The sequence below is a fragment of the Schistocerca nitens genome, chromosome 12 (assembly GCF_023898315.1).
Source record: "Schistocerca nitens isolate TAMUIC-IGC-003100 chromosome 12, iqSchNite1.1, whole genome shotgun sequence".
Classification (NCBI taxonomy): Eukaryota; Metazoa; Arthropoda; class Insecta; order Orthoptera; family Acrididae; genus Schistocerca; species Schistocerca nitens.
Window position 1 is genome coordinate 17,317,984 of NC_064625.1, and position 23,642 is coordinate 17,341,625.

The 23,642-nt window shown below is 39.4% G+C and overlaps 1 protein-coding gene across 1 annotated transcript in view; it reads left to right on the forward strand.

Annotated features, from left to right (window-relative positions):
- LOC126215324 (protein draper-like) overlaps positions 1-2,365 on the forward strand; it is a 131,347-nt gene extending 128,982 nt beyond the window's left edge. The window contains exon 12 of the mRNA XM_049942006.1: positions 830-2,365. Within this exon, the coding sequence (XP_049797963.1) occupies positions 830-877 (48 nt within the window). The 3' untranslated portion in view covers positions 878-2,365. The remainder of the gene's footprint in view (positions 1-829) is intronic.
- Positions 2,366-23,642: the final 21,277 nt, after the last annotated feature.

Consider the following 23,642-nt stretch of genomic DNA (forward strand, 5'->3'; position numbering starts at 1 on the left):
TGACTCATCTTGGACCATTGCTGCACTCTTCAGTTTTTATGTTACTGTGCCCATTGCAATCAGTTCAGCATCTTTTGTTTGAGTAATAAAGGTTTTTTGGCCGCTATCCATCCATTTAAGTCATGCTCATGTAAGTGGCATTGCTCTGCTGAGGCAAGGATTGGAGCTGCTTGCATATTGTCTACTTTGTAGTTAATTTCAGGTGCAGCAAGAGTCCTCATGTTTACTCTGTACACATAGGAACTAATCTTTGCTTTATGATGTTGCTCCGGGTTTTTCAGAATGTCAAACACTTGCCTTGGCACCAGTTTGCTTGAACTGGAGCAATGTATACACCACTGTAGGTTTGGCTAAGCCAAATTTATGCTACTATTGTCTTACTAGGATAGTCTTTGTGATGCAGAGCTACAATTACAGCATTTTTTTCAATTCCAACCTCCTCTTTCCATCTCATTAGGAGGTGATACAGTATGAACTTGATCAGGTATACAAACTCACTACTAGATGCACACAATGTACTATAAACTCATTGCTACAAAGATAGCAGAAGAAATGAGGCCTATTTAAATGGAACCCTCTTAGGTAAAGACCATCACAGCGTAGTGGAAACTCATTAGCACCCCTCTAGGTGGACAATGATTGGATACATGACAGAGGAGCTTAGTCTTTGCATGTTTATACTTGTTTTACTATCAGAACAGGTTTATGATCGAATATTCAAAACAAAATTCCTGTTTTTAACACAAATCAACAGCTGTGATCGAAAACTTTAGACCGGTAGTGTAACTCTCAGAAATTTTTTTTTCACTTTTGCATATAAAATTCACAGACATGGAGTATGATCATCTGGACCACAAGAGAGCAGCAAGCTCATTGAAACCGAACTACCACAGGATGACCAAAGCTCTTGGACCCCAAAAAGATCGAAATGCTCCTGACAGCAAGCCTTCCAAGTCATCGGCCTGAGTGTGGGCGTATCTCGAGGGCCGAAGTAGCGTGTAAGCAGTTTTATAGTGACCCCAACATAAACTGCTTCTAAATGTCATAAATGTAATTCTGTGATTGCAATTGCAACTTCTGTAAGATATCTGTTTCATCTGATACAAAAGATTAGAATGTACACCACTTACTACTAGCAGAGACATTCTGCTAATTTTCAGTGTTCGCTCAGTCGAGATAATTGTAACTGAATTGGTAGAGATGTGACTAAACACAGGGATCATACTGAGTTGCTACAGCAGTCAAACTTAATAAAATGATAACGTAAAGCATACAGGAGGTAAATCACATCCAAGTAAGTTCCTTATCAGTGTGTGAATGTGTATTTCTTGAGTGATGTTTTCAAAGCTTCATTTTGCACTAGTAACTGGGAAAAAAGCCCCAAAATATAACATAATGAGGAATCTCCTCATTATAACTATCTCTAATTTCATAATGAGTTTCTGCTGCTGAATCATGTCCCATCTACGTATTACAGTATCTACGCAGTGCCAAAATTTGAATTCATAATATTTTCATGTGCTTTGGGAAGGTGCAAAATGTCACAACTGGTGTCCCTAAAATGTTGGTGTTATAATTGCAAATTCAGAGACATGGTTATTCAGTTCAAATGATGGGGAAAAAACCTGCAATTGAATTCAAAGCTGAAATATAAATGAGTGAGAGAACCTACAGTTGCTCATTGGATTACACTCTTTCCAGTTCCCCTCATCATATGAGTGGTTAATTTTCTGCATTCACTTACAGTTTCATTGAAGCATGGAAATTACCCCAAGACAGTTAAGGTCGCAGGGAGCATGGGATTATTATCTCTGACACAAACTGAAATGATTCCAAGCAATCTACCCTGGGAACTCATTAATACTAAACAGGGTGTACTGCTTGGAGCATCTGACAAATTGTGCTGGGTCAGAAACACAAACATTTTACTGAAAGAGTACAAGATGTGGTGAACATTTTGTCTACAATCTAGTATATTGAACTGTTACGGGTGAAATAGTGTACAACAAAAAGTAGAAGTTGGATGTGTGTTTGCTAGTTCAGGGAGTGCATTTACAGTAACCAGGAAGAAATGTTTGTGGCTTTTGGTGAGTTTCCTTGCCTGTATGAGAAGGACTGTTGCTAAAGAAATAATTTATTTTGTTTTTCCAAATGTGTTTTAAAGTAAAAAATGATATGTATTAATACATATATTGACTGCATTATAAGGGTCACAAATGATAATGGTTGTTCAGACATCCCAGACTACATATCGGGTACAGTTACACAAAAGAGTAGGTGCTGTGAAAAATGGTATTGGCTGCTAAACATTTACATGTAATGCTGTGTAATTCAGGATGAAGAACCTACATGAAAAAATGTTTGTGTCTCCTTTTTTTTTTTTTTTGAAGTTTAAGTGACTGTACCTCTTCTGGCAATAAATCTAAATGAAATGTATATAATTTTTACTGTTCATACAAAAGATAACAGCATTCTTTATTAAACATGTTTTTAACAATACTATAAAAAAATTCTGTGACGTGTCTTACAATAAAATTTAAATACCTAAATGTTGGAGTTACTACAGCCAGTAGTTTCTGCAACACATCAAATAGAGCTTTTTGTTAGTTACTATTGTCTGTTTCAGCAACATGTTAACAAGCCTGCCACTCCTATCATACATTTATATAGGGTGTACATAAATTCCGGGAATGCTTTCAAGTAATCACTGCAAAAGAACTAAACACTGTACAGATGTCATACATATTTCATTTTGAAGAGACACTATGAAAGTTTGTAAAAAAACATTTGATATGTGAACCATGAGTGACCCAGCAGACGTCAATATGGTAATCAAATTCCTGCCATACCCATCCCAGTATGGCAACATAGACTGTGGCAGTCACTTCCTGTATTCTCTCCCGGAGCTCTGCTACATCACATGGTAAAGGAGGTACATACACCAGATCTTTAATGTGTCCCCACAGAAAAAAGTCACACAGAGTGAGATCTGGTGATCGGGGAGACCATTTCATGAAACAGCTCTCCTCTTCTGTTGCACGGCCAATCCATTGGTGCAGCAGCTCTGTGATCTGCTGCCCACAAACTTCATGATGAAAAAGGGGTGGAGCCCCATCCTGCTGAAAGATGATTGGAGAGTCCAATTGCATTTGAGGTATCAGCCATTGCTGCAATACATCGAAGTAGGAATATCCAGTAACAGGGCTCTCGGTGAAGAAGAATGGCCTGTACAGCTTTCGACATAACAAGGCACAAAAAACATTTACTTTTGGGGAATCACATTCAAATTCAATGCATTTTTGTGGCTGCTTTGTACCCCACATTTGACAATTATGCCTGTTCATTTTCCCATTAGTGTGAAAAGTGGCTTTGTCGCAAAAAATTAAGCAATCAACAATGCCATCCCCATCCTCATTCAATTGTTGCAAATATGAACAAAACTGAAAACGCTTGTCTTTGTTGTTGTCATTGAGCTCCTGCCCTAGCTCCAATTTGAATGGTTTCATAGACAGCTTCCGTCGCATGACTTTCCACACTCATTGGAGCCATTTCGAGTTCACAGGATGCAAAGACTCCTTACAAATGTTTCTCATACGTGCTCCGCTTTAACTTCACTCACACTGGGATGTCTGCTTCTCTTTGCCGGGCACAAGCAAACCGCCATGACGAATTTGTTATGCCAGTGGTAAATGGTCTACCTTGTTGGTGGCTTCTTACCGTACTTGGTTCTAAACATCTGTTGAAAAGCTGTAGCATACGTTTTTGTCAAGCTCGCTCCACCCCTGAGCTCGCCATGTTTGCAACTAACGCTGATTATCAGCAAATTACCAAACTAAGCTGTGGCGGAATGCATTGGGGGAGGGGGGGGGGGGGGGGGGGGAACCTTTCAGGGTTCTCTTCAAAATAACATATGTATGATATCTGTACAATTTTTGGTTCTTATGCAATAATATTTGAAAGTGTTCCTGGACTTAATGTAAACCCTGTATTTTTGATACAATGAAAAATCATAAAATGTTCTCAAAATTAGAAATATCCATAAAGTAACCATATGTACAAATTAATTTGCAAATGAATGTAAAATGACTCATTCCACATCATTACGGTCTATCATACAGAATGATACATGTAACCTATTAACTAACTTTGATTAGATGACTGATGCATTTAATGATGATGAATCACTCTGAAGTCATTTGCCTGTATTCTCTCTGTCGCCAAAAAGTGTATTATTAAGGGAGATAAAACTATTAGTATGTTCTTTCAGTCATCACATGAAACTAAAAATAACATTGATATGAATGATCATTAAAAAGAAAAGAAACTTTATGGTTCTTGGGACCTTTACAAGTCTCAACCAACTATGCTGTATACATTCAGACTGAAGAGATGAATGAAAATTTGCACGAAGGCTGAGATTTGAACCCAGATCCTCTACTCACAAGGCAGATGCACGAACCACTACACCACCCTGGCACAGTGGCTTTGCACAACTGCACTGTTTGCCCTAGCATGCCTCCCCTCTCAGTCCAAAATCCTATTCACACCTCAGTCCACTTATTCCCCCTAAACTCAAGCAGCACTGCAGAGGTTCTCAAACTGTAATGGAATAGCACCTCAGTTTCGAATGAAATGGGGAATCCTCTCTGGAACCATATAGTTTCATTTAATTAAAGCACCTATACCTGGGTTTCAGGCAGGATCTCCTGTTTTGTTTGATGCTGAGGTACTATTCCATTATAGTTGAATAGCCCCTGCAGCACTGTTAAAGTTCAGAGGGAATACTGAGTGGACTGAAGATGGAGGCATAGTAGGGTAGTCTGTGCACTTGTGGAAAGCCACTGTGCCAGGGTGGTGAAGTGGTTAGTGCATCTGTCTAGTGATCAGGAGACCTGGGTTCAAATCCCAGCCTTGCTACAAATTTTCTTTTGTCGCTTTAGTCTGCATGTAGACACCAACTAACATCACTCGTCAGAGTAAGGTAGCTGAAACTAACAAGAGACATCAATTCATTGTAAATTGTGTGTAAGTACTGACTCCTCATCTTATGGCAATTTATTGTATGTCATTGGAGCAACAAGGCATTCCATGTGGCTGGAAAGCACACACCATTCCAGTTTTCTGCACATAATTGCAGGCCTATATTGTGGGTAACAATCTGTTGATGCATTAAAGAACACAGTTAATGCTTGTGAATCATGACTCTCTTTGTAGGCCAGAATTCCCTTCTCTAGGTCTCAACATGAATTTGATGAAAGGTAATTGTGTGAAACTGTGCTGATAAAGGTGAAATAGTGCTTTTTACTCACCTCAAAAGTATGATAATCAAGCCCGATAGCAGATAGAGCAATAAATGAAATACTCGAAAGTGTCATTCATTGGTTCTCAATAAATGGTCTATAACTTCATTCACAAACAAAAGGCAGTTTATTCAGTTTTGTGCAAGGAAAGACAGATCATCAATAACAACAAAGCATGATGGAAAAGAAATATGTGAAAACTGATTGTTCAAAATACCCGGGGGTACATATTGATGAGAGCTTGAATTTTAAACTGCATATTATAGAAATTTTCAAACAACTGAGTACAGCAACATTTGCTCTAAATGTGACTGCCACTAGAGAAATTAGGCAGCCTCGCAACACATTAACTGTTACGAAGTTTGTTGTGAAGAATTGGGCACAATTTGAAAATAATACCAGCATTCATAAATATAATACTAGGAGGAAAAACAGTGGGACTTAATCTTGTTGTTGCACAGGAAGAAGCATAGCATGTAGCCATAAAAATATTTGACCACCTCCCTTTAATTAATTAACAAGGTGCTGGCTGATAATGAAAGTTTCAACCTGACAAGTGCTATTCCATTGATGAATACATGAGAAGGACCTGCCAGGTTAGCTGAGAGCACTAATGCACTGCTTCCTGGACTTTGGTAGGTGCGCTGGCCCCTGATGGAATCCGCCCGGCAGATTAACAATGGGGCCTGGTGTTGCGGACAGCCTGGATGTGGTTTTCCACATCCCACTAGGTGAATACCAGGCTGGTCCCCATGTCTTGCCTCAGTTACATGACTTGCAGACATTTGAAAAATGTTTGCACTATTTCATGGCTTACACTAGATGCAGGCAGCTGGGGTACACTACTTCTGTCCCGGGGGGTATGGGGTGGCGACAGGAAGGGCATCTGACACTAACATTGCCAACTCCATAGTAACAGGGCTGACTCTGCATTGAAGTGAGACAAAGGCCCAAGCAAATGATTAGTACATATGAGAAGGTGAACATATCTACTAAATGCAGTTTTTCATGGTCAACATGAAACTTATTTTGGGCATATATAAGAATGAAAATGGCAATGCAAATGCCTTTTACTTTTAGGCCAAAATCTACAATGAAAGTATTCCTTTAAAAAGCACATTTAAATTCGTTCATGTTCTCACTTGCATAAATCATGAGTGATTTTCAAAAGCAAATATCTTCTTCTTTCTTTCAGAGTAAGTTAGTCTTACTGTACAATGATCGTTATACCATATCGTTTTACATATTTGTATAGTATAGTAAGTGATATCTTAGAAAAAATTATAGATTGGCAACTGTAGCACTGATATTCCTATTCACTGTTTTATTCAAATTTCTGGTTTTATTGTTGCTTCACAATTATTTAAAATGTTTCAGATTACCATAACAGAATAAAATGATGTAACTGTGGCATTAACTATCATTAGAAATATTCTTTGACATAAGTGTTACATTTAAATATGCAAACCAGAATAATTTTTTTAACAGCCACAAGCAACATGGAAATGTCATCAGTGATGGATGTGTTCCAACTTAAGTCCTAGTGATTTCACCAGTCTTCTTCAAAAATTGTTTACAGTAAACTATCAACATCTTTTTTCTTGTCATTTGAGACTGGATGACTGAGAAGTACTTCAGCTTGTGTCCAAGGAAAGGGTTTTTTAATGGTTCATCTGCATTTCTCAACACTTTTACATCTAGCTGCTACCTTTAGAATGCAATTGCCTCAACATCGGTATGAGTGTTCCCCAGTTTCCCATAGCTTTGTACTTGTGTATGGAAATGCATTTTATTTTACATATGTAATCTAGATGTTGTAGACCCTTAGATAGGGATTTCACATCTGTCAGCAAAGTTTCTTAGCTCATCCACTGATTGTAGATCCCATTATATTTCTCAATTGTTGGCCTTTTTCTTAGAAGTATTCCAATTCTTTCAAAAATATGGTCAGTGGATAAGTAACTGTGTCCTTGTAATAATAATTATTAGTACTATGCAACATGTTACGAGGGATCACAGAAGCACCAACTGATGCTAACAGCTGCTCTGCATGAGAACATCAGTGTGACTGGATTAGTAATCCTTCACGCAAAATGTATATGTGGACAGATGTGTGTTTGCTCAGAACTGTGTATTTTCATAGGCTTGTATCTTGGAAAATGTTTGATTTCACTTAAATTGTGTTAATATGTCGGTTCTGCTTGCTCCATTCTGTGTCTCATTTATTTTCAATTCTGGACATTTTTTCCTTTGCATGTAATCTCCTCATATATGGTTGGCTCACATATATCAAATGTTGTTGAAGATTAAGACTGAACAGTCCATTGCTACGCTAAGCTCTGGACATGCTTTTGACTACCATCCAGTGACACAGTAATGGAACACTGTGTGTCACCATGCACGGGATTTTGATTTTATTGGCTGAACTGTGAAAATTGTAGGGGAAGAAATATTTTTGTAGGTGCGCCATGTGTTAATAAGGGTTGAGGTGAAACAATCAGAGTAACTACTAAGGAATCTGCTGTACTGAGGCGAGCAGGGCTCTGTTTGAGTGGGCCACGGTCTCCCTACCTGGGGCCAAATTGGCTTGTGATTTTCTCACTGTATGAATTTCCAGAGGGTTATTGGTTGACCCTACCACCCCATCACCAAGTGAGTCCTTCAGAGCAAACATCATTTAACAGTAAAAATGTAATAGTAACATAGTATCAAAACATACAAACCAGTATCAGGAGAATTATTAAAGAATGCTACACTACTTACTGAACAGAATGCCACTTAGCGTTGCTTAAATGTAAAAAAATCCAGATAATTTTCTGTTGTGGAGGGAAGGCATAATTTCTTTAACTTGAGCAAAGGTTGGACACAGATTTGAACCATTGCCCCATGACTCACATTCGAGAGGATGACAGTTCCAACCCACATTGGACAAACCTGATTTAGGTTTGTGTGTGTGTGTGTGTGTGTGTGTGTGTGTGTGTGTGTGTGTGTAAAATAATTTGAGAGGCATTGGCATAAAACTTCAGTGACCTGTCTCCCTGTGGAACAGCATGCTTATTGATTCATTTATTCGTTCAAGAGATGTACTTTGGTATATAGGGACTTTTCATAAGTTACACGTCATCTCATGCTAAGACCATTATGCAACAGCTGTGGCACACTGTCGGAAGAGTGTGCATGTTTCTGACTTCCAACATAGACAATTCTGCTGCAGTACGGACAACAGGTTCATCACATTATGGGAATGAAATGGCACTCCAAAGTTGAAGTACAAGGAACAGTACAGTTCTTGTTGGCAAAACATCTAAATTGCACACAAATTCTCCCTGACATCCTGGCAATGTATGGCCCAAATGAAGTGCAACGCAATGTACCATCCAGTCATAGTGAAACAGTGCCAACAATTTGACAAAGGTCATTTGGTCTTTTCAGCTAGCTGGGAGGATATTTGGCAGGAATGAGATATTTCATCAATGAGGACATTCACACAGCAGTTCTCAAATGGTTCCACGGCTGAGGGGCACATTTATATTGTCGAGAAATTGAATAGTTGGTGGGATGTTCCAATTGTTGTTTACAGAGCATGGTGACTGTACTGAAAAGTAGTATCATGTATCTGTATCACTTTGAATTGTATTGCATCATCCAGTAAAAGTTACTCAGCCTGTCATAGTAACATGTAACTTTCTTTTTGAAGTCTCAAAGTGTCCTGCTGCTTCCACACCTTTCTTTAACAATCATCAGATGTCAGGTTACTCCTGGATGCATGGGTAAATGGAATCCTACACCACTGATTGAGCATCCATTCTGCATGTTCCCTTACCCATCTCCAGAGACAAGTGCTTTGGGGCAGATATTAGTGTTAGTCTAGGTTTTAAAGAAATCGCGATTTTGTTCAGAAAAAACTTGGTGCCTCTGGTCTGTATTAGCACAGCTGCCTTCTAAATGGGCAATGCACAGCTCCTTCGCGTTTCCTTGGGGGTACGTATGAGCCATAACTTTTATTCAGTATCAGGTTATTGACTCCAGACTACCACTGCAAGATAGTTCGTCTCACGGTACTGGTCCTCTGTTTGAATGATGTCACTGTGGTGTATGGCAACTTACCATGCTGCAAACCTTTCTGCCATAGACTGACAATGTGGATGAGCCTGAAATGACCATTCAGAGCATGTTTACAAATGAAACAGTGCACACAGTCAAATTGTCCCATTCACATTCAATCAACAATTAACTTCACGTTTTTAAATCTGTGGAAACTGGCTAAAAAAAGACACTATTAAACCTGCAGTGGTCGCACTCTAAAAAGAAACTTAAGTGCCACATGGATTACATATGTATGCCATTTTTTCAGCTTAAAAAAAAAAAAAGAGTCCATTGCATTTTAAAATATTTTTATTGATTGTTTTATGTGTTGCCCATAGAAGGTTAATTTTTTTACATGTGTTACACACTTTTCTTATACTCCTATTTCATAATCTTCCCACAGAACTACTCTGTGTCATTCTCAAAGGTGCTGGCTGACTTTCCATGAGAAGAATGCCCTTTATTTTGAAGGACAGACTTCTCAGCAACATTTTTTTTTTTGTCTAGTCTCCACTGAGCCAGAGGTTTCATCAAGACAAAGACAGGTCAATAAGGAAATCTCGACGTCGAATAACAGTGTAGTTGTGGTTCGCTGTATAAATGCAAAGTGCATTGAGGGCACTAAGGTTCAGCAAATAATAAAATACGGTAAGAGGCCATCTTCTTGAATTTCTGGATACATCATAAAACTTTCACATCTTATCAACTAGATCCACACCATTCTTTGTATGGTTATAGTGCATTATTATTTCTGTTGTCGGTTTAGAACCTGTATGGGCATCAATTTTTGCGTCATTGTGCGTTGTTGACATCAAAATCACTACTTTGTTAGGTTTTGCCATGTAAGAAACCAATGTGCAAGGGAGGTGGAAGCCAAATTTTGATGAATTTATTGGATTTCCTTTCACCACATGAAATTCCCTGGGCACTTCTCTTTTGTCCTTGCATACCGCAGCAACCACGGTTGTTCTATTCTCAAACAGCTGCTTGCAACATGGGGTGAAGAGAATCAATTGTCCATTGTTATATTGATGTTTCTGCCAAACACACGATGTACTACTCATATTACCACATCACTTCTTTTGTTACTCAAGAAATCTTGCCCTTCCGGTTGTTTGCCTGTATATATTTCCAAGTTGAAAGTATAGGGGTAGTGAGCATCCACAAGCACAAATGCCTTCACTCCATATTTTGTGGGCTTGCTGGGAATGTACTGCCTAAATGGACAGTGTCCACTGGATTCCAAAAATAATTCATTCAACATCATTTCAGCACTCGGAACAAAGTACTGTTGAAAATTTGTAAGGAACGGATCAAATATTTCACGTATTGGGGCCAGTTTGCCATTTCTTGCACAGACTTCTTGATCTTTAATATTATCAAATTTCAAAGTCCTGATAAGAAATTTAAATCTTTGCTCAGACATTGTTGTGGTCTTCAGTCCTGAGACTGGTTTGATGCATCTCTCCATGCTACTCTATCCTGTGCAAGCTTCTCCATCTCCCAGTACTTACTGCAGCCTACATCCTTCTGAATCTGCTTAGTGTATTCATCTCTTGGTCTCCCTCTACGGTTTTTACCCTCCACGCTGCCCTCCAGTACTGAATTGGTGATCCCTTGATGCCTTAGAACATGTCCTACCAACCGATCCCTTCTTCTGGTCAAGTTGTGCTACAAACTCCTCTTCTCCCCAATTCTATTCAATACCTTTAAATTAATTATGTGATCTACCCATCTAACCTTCAGCATTCTTCTGTAGCACCACATTTCGAAAGCTTCTATTCTCTTCCTTTCTAAACTGTTTATCGTCCATGTTTCACTTCCATACATGGCTATACTCCATACAAATACTTTCAGAAACGACTTCCTGACACTTAAATCTATACTCCACGTTAGCAAAATTCTCTTCTTCAGAAATGCTTTCCTTGCCATTGCCAGTCTACATTTTATATCCTCTCTACTTCGACCATCATCAGTTATTTTGCTCCCCAAATAGCAAAACTCATTTACTACTTGGAGCGCCTATTTCCTAATCTAATACCTTCAACATCACCCGACTTGATTTGACTACATTCCCTTATCCTCATTTTGCTTTTGTTGATGTTCATCTTATATCCTCCTTTCAAGACACTGTCCATTCCGTTCAACTGCTCTTCCAAGTCCTTTGCTGTCTCTGACAGAATTACACTGGCATCAGCGAACCTCAAGGTTTTTATTTCTTCTCCATGGATTTTAATTCCTACTCCGAACTTTTCTTTTGTTTCCTTTATTGCTTGCTCAATATACAGATTGAATAACATCGGGGATAGGCTACAACCCTGTCTCACTCCCTTCCCAACCACTGCTTCCCTTTCATGTCCCTCTACTCTTATAACAGCCATCTGGTTTCTGTACAAATTGTAAATAGCCTTTCGCTCCCTGTATTTTACCCCTGCCACCTTTAGAATTTGAAAGAGAGTATTCCAGTCAACATTGTCAAAACTTTCTCTAAGTCTACAAATGCTAGAAACGTAGGTTTGCCTTTCTTTAATCTTTGTTCCAAGATAAGTCGTAGGGTCAGTATTGCCTCACGTGTTCTAACATTTCTACGGAATCCAAACTGATCTTCCGCGAGGTCAGCTTCTACCAGTTCTTTCATTCGTCTGTAAAGAATTTGCATTAATATTTTGCCGCTGTGGCTTATTAAACTGATGGTTCGGTGAAATTCACATCTGTCAACATTTGATTTCTTTGGGATTGGGATTATTATATTCTTCTTAAAGTCTGAGGGAATTTTGCCTGTCTCATACATCTTGCTCACCAGATGGTAAGAGTTTTGTCAGGACTGGCTCTCCCAAGGCTGTCAGTAGTTCTAATGGAATGTTGTCTACCCTACCAGAAAATAAATCTTGCATGATATATCTAAGCCTTCTACTCTTGTTTTTAAAAGTAAAGTTCATGTACATATCAACAGCTGCAAATATTGGAACTTCACTCTATTTTTGGGCATTCATGTTCAGTTTTGATTAAAGTATTTACCCACACATTACTTTTATTATATGCAAACAAACACAATAAAATTGTCTCTGAGCAAAGTATGTTATGTCTTCATAACACGCATCAGTTGTACAGTGCATGCTGGATGCTGGCTAAGTTTAGTAATCAATGTGTGTCATGGGCTTGACTAATGTCTGAAGTAGTGATGGAAGGAATTGACACTGTGAATGTTGCATGCAGGGCTATGTGATGATCTTTTCTGAGCAGCACATTGCAAATCATCCCAGATATGTTCAAATCTGGGGAGTTTGGTGGCCAGTGGAAGTGTTTAACCTTAGAAGAGTGTTCCGGGAGCCACTTTGTAGCAATTCTGGACATGTAAAGTGTATCATTGTCCTGCTGGAATTGCCCAAGTCCATCGGAATCCCCAATGAACAGGACACTTATGTCTGTGTCACCTTTCAGGGTCATACCTAGCCGTATCACTCCAACTGCACGCCTCCTACACCATTACAGAGCCTCCACCAGCTTCAACAGTCCCCTACTGACATGCAGTGTCCATAGATTCAAGAGGTTGTCTCCATGCCTGTACATGTCCATTTGCGTGACACAGTTTGAAACGAGACTCGTCCAACCAGGCAATATGTTTCCAGTCATCAACAGTCCAATATCGGTGTTGATGGACCCAGGTGAGGCATAAAGCTTTGTGTCATGCAGTCACCAAGGGTACACGAGTGGACCTTCAACTACGAAAGCTCATATCGATTATGGTTCACAATCTGACACTTAATGATGGCCCAACATTGAAATATGCAGCGATTTGCAGAAGGGTTGCACTTCTCTCACTTTAAATGTTTCTCTTCAGTTGTTGGTCCTGTTTTTGCAGGATCTTTTTTCGGCTGCAACAATGTCACAGATCTGACGTTTTACCAGATTCCTGATATTCACTGTATGCTTGTGAAATGCTCATACGGGAAAAGAACCACTTCATTGTTACCTTGGAGATGCTTTGTGCCATTGCTCGTACACCCACTATAACACCACATTCAAATTCACTTAAATCTTGATAAGCTGCCATTGTAGCAGCACTAACCTATCTAACATCTGTGCCAGACACTTGTTATCTTATATAGGCATTGCCGACTGCAGTGCCATATTCTGTATGTTTACATATCCCTGTATTTGAATACGCATGCCAATGCCAGTTTTGTTGGCAATTCAGAGTATATACATATCCTGTGAGAAGATAATGATAATTATCTTGATATACTCAGGCTGTTACTGTGACTGGCTGACTGCCGAGACACAGTCTTTTTCCAGTAATATGGTGCACTGCCACATTGGGCTCAGACTGTGGCAGATGTTGCGGACCAGGTGTTATGAGGTATGCTGAATTGGCAGGGGTGGTCCTACTCCCTGGTGTTCTAGGCAGCCAGGCATTACAAAGGTGGGCTTGTTTCTATGAGCATATACCAAGGACAGAGTCTACCGAGCAGCTGTCAACCACATCAAAAATTTAATGAACAAAATCATTTCTGCCCTTGCCACAGGTGATGCAGATATAATGTGCTGAATGTGGATAAATCCTGATAACAGACTGGAAACTGTGCACACCACCACTGGTGCACACAAGTTGAAATTGATTAAATGGCATAAAAACTTTGTGATACTATGTCACATACGCCAAACATGGTGTGAATACCTTAGGTCTAATTAGTTTGGATGCTGTAACACATCAGAACTGTTCTGTAACTTTTGAGACACTGTATATCATCTGCCCATTGCAGGTTAAAAACCTTATTGTGCTGTCAGAGCCCTCGATATATTCTCAGAAAGAGGCAAAACCACCACACACGTCAAGTCACCTACTGTCCAGTTTATGTGGTATTTGCTCCACTGACGACATGTACATTTTTATGCCTCAGTAGTCTTCTGCAAGGGACCCATTGCAGGCAACTTACCATCACAATATTTAGCTGAAAACTAGTAGACACGGGTCTGCATTTACTGACTGCAGCGATTCCTGTTGTGTTTGAGACTGACTGTTGACGGCAACCTACAATGTTCATCTGTATTACTAACTAAGAGTTAGGATCTTAATGTAGCCACTTTTATTATTATGCCACATTATGTGGTTGCAAGTGGTACACCATTCCTTGTAGACAAGCTGGATAGTCTTCACTGGCACATCAACAAATTGGGCAGCTTAATTCATTGGCACATCCAAAGACAATAGCTCTAATCTGTGGTTTCAATCCATTGTACTGCACTGATTCCTTATAATCGACTGGCACATACACACCTCTTCAATGATGTGTCTTATGTCAGTAGTGAAGGCTCAGATAACTGGCAGGTATCAGTGCCACTCCATCTACAGCACTTCAAAGGGACCTGTGTGCTCTTTTAAGATGGTGGCTAATATGTTTCCAGAATGAGATTTTCACTCTGCAGTGGAGTGTGTGATTATATGAAACTTCCTGGCAGATTAAAACTGTGTGCCGGACCGAGACTCAAACTCGGGACCTTTGCCTTCCGCAGGCAAGTGCTCTACCAACTGAGCTACCCAAGCACGACTCACGCCCCGTCCTCACAGCTTTACTTCTGCCAGTACCTCGTCTCCTACCTTACAGAAGCTCTCCTGCGAACCTTGCAGAACCAGCACTCCTGAAAGAAAGGATATTGCGGAGACATGGCTTAGCCACAGGCACAGTGAAAATCTCATTCTGGAAACATCCCCCAGGCTGTGGCTAAGCCATGTCTCCGCAATATCCTTTCTTTCAGGAGTGCTAGTTCTGCAAGGGTCGTAGGAGAGCTTCTGTAAAGTTTGGAAGGTAGGAGACGAGGTACTGGCTGTGAGGACGGGGCGTGAGTCGTGCTTCAGTAGCTCAGATGGTAGAGCACTTGCCCGGGAAAGGCAAAGGTCCCGAGTTCGAGTCTCGGTCCGGCACACAGTTTTAATCTGATCACCTGGTAAATCGTACGTCAAGACTGTCCCGGTGCCAGTACACAGAATATCGAGTACCAATTACAACAATTGTGACTCAGCTTGCCTCAGGGGATGACACCTTTTCTAGCCCTGGGTCGAGGGCATACTGATAAGAGAGCTCATAATGCCACATTCTTTATAGATTTTGCTCCATATTGCCTCCACAGAAGTAAAACCACATATCCTCTCAATCCATAAGGTTTCATTTCGTTTCCTCCTCCCCTTCAGGAGATATATATATATTACGAATGTATCGATGTACCCTGAACGGGTGGTCCATTGATTGTGACCGGACCAAATCTCTCACTAAATAAGCGTCAAACGAAAAAACTAGAAAGAACGAAACTTGTCTAGCTTGAAGGGGGAAACCAGATGGCGCTGGCATAGGTCAAACGGATATCAACTGCGTTTTTTTTTTTAAAATCTGAACCCCCATTTTTTATTACATATTCGTGTAGTACGTAAATAAATATGAATGTTTTAGTTGGACCACTTTTTTCGCTTCGTGATACATGGCGCTGTTATAGTCACAAACATATGGCTCACAATTTTAGACGAACAGTTGGTAAGAGGTAGGTTTTTTAAATTAAAATACCGAACTTAGGTACGTTTGAACATTTTCTTTCGGTTGTTCCAATGTGATACACGTACCTTTGTGAACTTATCATTTCTGAGAACGCAAGCTGTTACAGCGTGATTACCTGTAAATACCACATTAATGCAATAAATGCTCAAAATGATGTCCGTCAACCTCAATGATTTGGCAATACGTGTAACGACATTCCTCTTAACAGCGAGTAGTTCGCCTTCCGTTATGTCGCACACATGCATTGACAATGCGCTGACGCATGTTGTCAGGCGTTGTCGGTGGATCACTATAGCAAATATCCTTCAACTTTCCCCACAGAAAGAAATCCGATGAACGTGCGGGCCACGGTATGGTGCTTCGACGACCAATCCACCTGTCATGAAATATGCTATTTAATAATGCTTCAACCTCACGCGAGCCATGTGTCGGACATCCATCATGTAGGAAGTACATCGTCATTCTGTCATGCAGTGAAACAACTTGTAGTAACATCAGTAGAACATTACGTAGGAAATCAGCATACATTGCACCATTTAGATTGCCATCGATAAAATGGGGGCCAATTATCCTTTCTCCCATAATTCCGCACCATACATTAACTCGCCAAGGTCGCTGATGTTCCACTTGTCGCAGCCATCGTGGATTTTTGCCCAATATTGCATATTATGCCGGTTTACGTTACCGCTGTTGGTGAATGGCGCTTCGTCGGTAAATAGAACGCGTGCAAAAAATCTGTCATCGTCCCGTAATTTCTCATGTGCCCTGTGGCAGAACTGTACACGACATTCCAAGTCGTCACCATGCAATTCCCGGTGCATAGAAATATGGTACGGGTGCAATCCATGTTGATGTAGCATTCTCAACACCGACGTTTTTAAGATTCCCGATTCTCGCACAATTTGTATGCTACTGATGTGCGGATTAGCCGCGACAGCAGCTAAGACACGTACTTGGGCATCATCATTTGTTGCAGGTCGTGGCTGAACACTTCCTATTTCCTTAAATAACGTAACTATCCGGCGAACGGTTCGGACACTTGGATGATGTCGTCCAGGATACCGAGCAGCAAACATAGCACACTCCCGTTGTGCATTTTGATCACAATAGCCATACATCAACACGATATCGACCTTTTCCGCAATTAGTAATCGGTCCATTTTAACACGGGTAATGTATCACGAAGCAAATACCGTCTGCACTGGCGGAATGTTACGTGACGCCACGTACTTATACGTTTGTGGTTATTACAGCGCCATTTATCACAAAGCGAAAAAAGTGGTCCAACAAAAGCATTCATATATCTATACGTACTACACGAATATGTAATAACAATGGGGGCTCCTACTTAAAAAAAAGTAGTTGATATCTGTTTGACCTATGGCAGCGCCATCTGGTTTCCCCGTTCAAGTTAGACGAGTTTCTTTCTTTTTAGTTTTTTCGTGAGATATTTGACCCGATCACTATCAATGGACCACCATATATATATATATATATATATATATATATATATATATATATATATATATATATGTGTGTGTGTGTGTGTGTGTGTGTGTGTGTTTGGCATTGTATTTGCTACTAGTGAATGATTTTCCCAAAATTTTAAATGTTTATGTAGAAGGTGGTATTTTGCAAGTTATGGAGAGTTCTTCGTCTACATCCTTACACTGGCGATTTCAGCACTGTTCTTAAGTGAAACTGAATGTGAAAAGTGTCCTCAATCCTTGCCTGTCACTTGCTCATACAGCTCATAGTGAACTGCCGATTAACTGGTGCCGTGATTCCGAGACCAATTCCCAGAAGGACATGAATCCAGGTCCTCATAAGGATGCCTTCTCCCTCTGCTGTACAACGAGATCACAATAGTGTCTTACCGTTTTTCTGTGGACGAAGAAGACCCATGATGGCTTGCTGGATATACATCCATCTTTACACAGCGGACCTACTGCAGTGCTCTTGGAGGAACACACCCTTGCTATGTTGCAGGTGTGTACATTTATGCTTAATCTTGGGTGCTACAAGGCTACTGAAAGGATATCCTCTCCAGGGATTGGAATCTTTCCAAACTCTATCAGACGCAATACAGCGCCACATGCTGTTATAAAGCTGCGAGTTCTACCGCCCAGTTGGTCTGACTGCACAATAATGGAACAAACTAATGGGGCGTGGGCTGCTTTGGTTTGAGTAATAGTCGTTTCCATCAGCAAACTTGAGGGAGGTTTTGGGACATTTCTCACGTTCATCGAATTGAATGCTGCTCCTGGATTCCGATTTCCAACCAACCCGAATAACATACGTTTTATTAAACTGTAGTTACGTCATTCTACATTAAAAATAGAAGTAATGCAAAAAATTCATTAAAGTTATCAGAGGTGAAATTTCGTAAGCGAGAAAAGTATCATACAAGTCATCAAAGTTGAATAAGTGTTTTTTAATTTATTCTCTGTTTCTCCTCTTCGTGGAAGTTTAAAATAGCATTTTTTGTTTGTTACTAGCCAACAGGACTTTTTTCAGTCGTTCTGAATTTTTGAAATTTTTAATTTCAATCAGTCTAACATTAAGGAACTGCAAAATAACATTTTCTACGTACATTTTAAAGCTCGTTGGGTACCCTGTGTATAAACTTAAGATGATACTGTTTCAGACTGCTGAACAAAAAAGGCTTTTTCATAGTATCGAAGATGCCTATCTTTTAGGTATGAAAGTAATCGACCTTATTACTTTTAAGTAGATAATTATGAATCGTGGGAGAGACAACTCATTTTGTATATTTTCTGTCAAAATTAGTGTTTGGGGCACGACGCATTCGCAGACTTAAAAGAACTTACTTTCATCAAAAAGGCAATTTGGAGTTTTATTCCCTCTTGGATAAATTTCTGTGCAGGCCCATGACTCTTCAGAGTTTGGCACAAACGAGGTAGTTGTAGAGAAAAGTTAGTGGACATAGGAGAGAAGAGTGTTGATAGACGAAAGAACAGGGGGAGAGAAGAGGGAAGGGAGTGAGAGAAGAAAGGAAGAGAAGGCAGGAGGAGAAAAGGGAGAACGGAGATGAAAGAGGGGATGATTGAGTGAAACAAAGGGGAGAGACTAGCGTGAAGAGAAAAAACATTTTAAAACCCTATCCTAAAAGAAAAAGATTGTGTTTCAGTCATAAAACGAGAGGACGCTCTTGTAGAAGGATATGATGTTGAACTCAGACTAAACAAAAGCGGTCAGTGGAACCACTGAGTCAAGTTCTTTAACCTGATTTCTTAAGGCAAGATAGTTTCAATGTCCACAAGTGTCGCTGCGAAGTGCACACGTAACTCAAATGGACGTTCAAATGTTGGATAGTCTCTGGAACGCTCAGGACCGCCCCATCTGGCCTGGCTCCCTGTTCTGAAACTAGGTGAACACAGTCAGCCACAAGATTACACAAAAAATCCTAGACAACCCATAACTCCCTATACACCTTTACGGAAGATCAACGAAAAAAAAAAAATCAACCTCCTGAGGAAATTGTAACCAACTTTGACCGTGTCAGAACGTGTAAGGTGTAAGAAACTGATGAACAAATAGGGCCTAGCCAACAGTCCTGAATGTGAGCACAGGAAAAACCACGTACGGACTTACGTGTGAAGTGTGCATCTATGAGGGTGGCCTGAAGGACATACATAGTCTCAGCCATAAATTGGTTCAAGAATATCTGTGATATTGTACAGTCTTATAAGATCATATGTAAAGAATATTGTATCTCAGTATGGATTTCACAGAATATTTTAGTTAATAGTGTATGGGATGAATGCCATTGTAAATGGCGAACGAATAAATAAAGAAGTCGTAATGTAGCCGGTATCATGGACTGTCCAGCGGCAACGGCAGTGGGCTAGACGTGGAGTTTTGTCCTGCGCTGGATAGCCCTGAGTCGTCCCTGCCTATGGCACTTAAGTACCCCTCATTCTCTTTGCGGACTGCAACACAGGAGCACAAGCAAATGGCATCAGTATGCTGGATGTAGTGGATGTAAGCAAGCACATTTTTACAAATCAAAAGTGTTACTCAGGCGAACGATGGAAAAACATTTTTGCTGAAAATACCATATTCTTATGCTTTTTAGGGTGGGAAATCCAAATATGATACTTAAAAAACTGTATCACCCACCATTTCTTCACATTTTTCAGTTAAATTTATTAAATTAAGCGATTTTTTTAAAAAAAATTAACAGCTTTTATGTAGTTAAAATAATATAAAAAGGAGGTGTAATGACTCCCCTCGCGACTCAAGATAATTGGGATCAAATGAAGGAAAGCCTACTAACCAAAGCTGAACAAATAGCACCTATAACCAAAATCAAAAAACACGCATGGTGGACAGAGGAATGTGACAAACTTATTGAGCAAAGAAAGAAAGCATGGCAACAGATGCAATCTCAGAAAAATGAATATAATAGGCAAAATTTCCTGAGTGTAAGAAAACTAGTGAGTAAAAACCTCAAAAGAATTAAAAAAGCACAAGAAGATCAACTCCTTTTGCAGATCAACGAAGACTTCAACAAAAACAAGACTAGGAGCTTTTACAGAACTTTTAAACAAAAAATAACCAAGTACAGCCCACCGACACTCCAATTACAAGATAAAAATGGTAATATTGCACACAACAACAGGGATAATTGCAAAATTTTGAGGGAATATTTCAGAAACCTTCTCAACTGTAAAGAACCAATTGAAAAAATGGATTTCAGCAACTCAACTTCAACAAGTCCTAACTCAGAACCACCCACCGTCGAGGAACTACAATCAATCATTTTGAACCTAAAAAACTATAAGGCTTCGGGAGAGAACCAAATTACAGCTGAACTGTGGAAAAATGTCAATAGAAATGCCATAGAATCTCTCCAAAACATATTTGAAGAAATATGGAAAACAGAAAGAATTCCGGATGAATAGAAGATGGCCCTCATTCACCCAATTCATAAGAGGGGATCCAGAACAGACCCCAACAATTACAGAGGGATTTCGCTCCTTGACGTAACATACAAAATACTGTCTAAAGTCCTTTTGAACAGAGCAGAACCCCAGCTAGATTGTCAACTTGGAGAATACCAGGCAGGCTTCAGAAAGGGAAGATCCTGCCCAGAACAAATTCTAAACCTCAAAAATCTTATGGCCTACCAAAAATCGAGAGCAAAAGCGTATGTCATCACATTCATTGACTTTCAAAAGGCGTACGACTCCATAGACAGGGAATCTCTAATCTCCATATTAAAAGAATTGAACCTAGACAATAAAACTACAAACCTAATTAGAGAAACCATCACCAACACATACTCCAAAATTAAATTTATGGGAGAACTCTCAGACCTATTTGAGATAAAAACTGGAGTACGACAAGGTGATGGACTCTCTCCATTGTTATTTAACTGTGCCCTAGAAAAAATAGTAAGAGAATGGAACAAGAAAATCAATAGTGGAATCCGACTAGGAACATAAAACAAAGGCATCAAGGTTAATTGCCTAGCATTTGCAGATGATATGGCCCTACTAGCTGAAACATGGGAAGAAGCCAAAGAACAGATCCTCGAATTACAGAAACAAGCAGAGAAAATAGGCCTTAAAATTTCTTTTGAAAAAACCAAAATAATCACAAATATAAAAAAGCCAATGAAATATCTTAAAGTAAGAGACCAAAAGATCGAAATTGTTAAAGAATTCAAATATCTTGGTGAATGGATTAGCTGGAACGCCCTTGAGAAAAAAGCAATAGAATTAAGAAGAAACAAAGTTGAACTAGCCTTTCAGCTTACTAAAAATACTTATAATAAAAAGTCCCTCTCATGGAATTCAAAAATAAAACATTACAACACTGTCATTAAACCAGAAGCACTATATGCAGCTGAGACATTATCTATCACTAACCATGGCCCAATTGAAAGGCTAGAGATCAAAGAAAGAAAAATATTGAGAAAAATTTTAGGCCCCACATTTCATAACGACAAACTAATTCATACCAAAAATGAAACACTCTACAAAACCACAGAAAAACTTTCGGATACAATGAGGAAAAGAAGAATTGAGTTTTATGGGCACATTCTCAGAATGAACCCAAATAGACTTACAAAAAGAATGTTTGACTACTTCAGGAATAAAAAATCCAAACCAAATTGGTTTATCCAAACAGAGAAAGACTTAAGAGAACTACACATCACAGAAAAAATGCTCACAGACAGGACCGCAAAAATGATAAGCAAAGACAGAAAAGAGGGATTCCAGCTCCAAAATAGGAAGAAAAGAACGATTGTCATCTCTGATGAGGAAAGAAAAGCAAGATCAGAAAGAATGAAGCAGTACTGGGCGAAAAGAAAGGCACAGAACACACGGAAGTGATTGATTCAACGTACCCCAAAGTTGGGTGAAACGAAGAAGAAGAAGAAGAAGAAGAATGCAGACGACGTTGGTAGCACTGCTGAAAAACATTTGCTGGCAAAAAAGGTCGATTCTATTGTTGTGTTAACAGACGGTGTTTTGTTTACTGTCAACCTAACCCCACTTTCCCATTTCCTGTACATGTGCTCATTACAATATCTAACTGTAGTTACAAAAATTCTGCTGACAGTTTTGTCATATTTATGGTGAATTTGTGATTAAAACACATCAAAGAAACATTATAGACTTTGTGAAAAAGGTTTATCTATCATATTATGGACCTAAACTTGGCGATGAAGATAAATCTTCGGCACTGCATAAGGTATGTTATATATATATATATATATATATATATATATATATATATATATATATATATATATATATGTGTGTGTGTGTGTGTGTGTGTGTGTTGAAGATCTGAGTAAATGGTTCAAAAAGGAGAAAAAAGTCTCCAGATTTGCTGTTCCTATAATATGGAGGGAGCCAAGACATCATTCCAATGATTGCTACTTTTGCAGTGTTGTCATTACTGGTCATAATTCGAAAAACAAGAAGGTAATAAGCTACCTTAACCTTCTGCCCGCCATCCGACCAGTAGGGCATGGAGTACATTTGCCAGTTCCTGAACCACCAGATGATTTAAATTCCATGCCAACAAATGTATTTTCTGATGTACAATGTGATTTAGACGGACCAGATGATGATGAATTCCATTGTAATACAGAAAGTCTAGAGCCCATATCGTTTGCTCAGACCGAGCTTAACGATTTGGTTAGGGATCTGAGCTTAACGAAAGAAAAAGCTGAATTGGTTGGCTCTACATTAAAAGAAAACAACTTATTGGCTGTTGGAACCAGCATATACATTTATAGAAAGAGAGAGCAGCAATTTTTCAAGTTTTTTCAACAAGGTTATTTAGTGTACTGCTCAGACATTCCTGGTCAGATGAATGAATACAAAAAGGAAGACAGGAGGCTGTTTATTGATTCATCCAAAACTAATTTATAGGCTGTTTTACTACACAATGGTAACATGTATGCATCTATACCTGTTGGACATTCTGTACATACGAAAGAAAGCTATGAAAACCTAGAAACAGTGCTAAATAAAATAGGCTATTCTGCTCATGGTTGGATGGTATGTGGCGATATAAAAGGAACATGCATGCTCCTTGGTCAGCAACGTGGTTTTACCAAATTTCAATGTTTCTGGTGTGAATGGAACAGTAGGGCTAGGGATCAACACTGGTGCAGAACTGGCCTGTCAGGGAGTCGTTAAAACCTGATGAGAAGAACATTCTA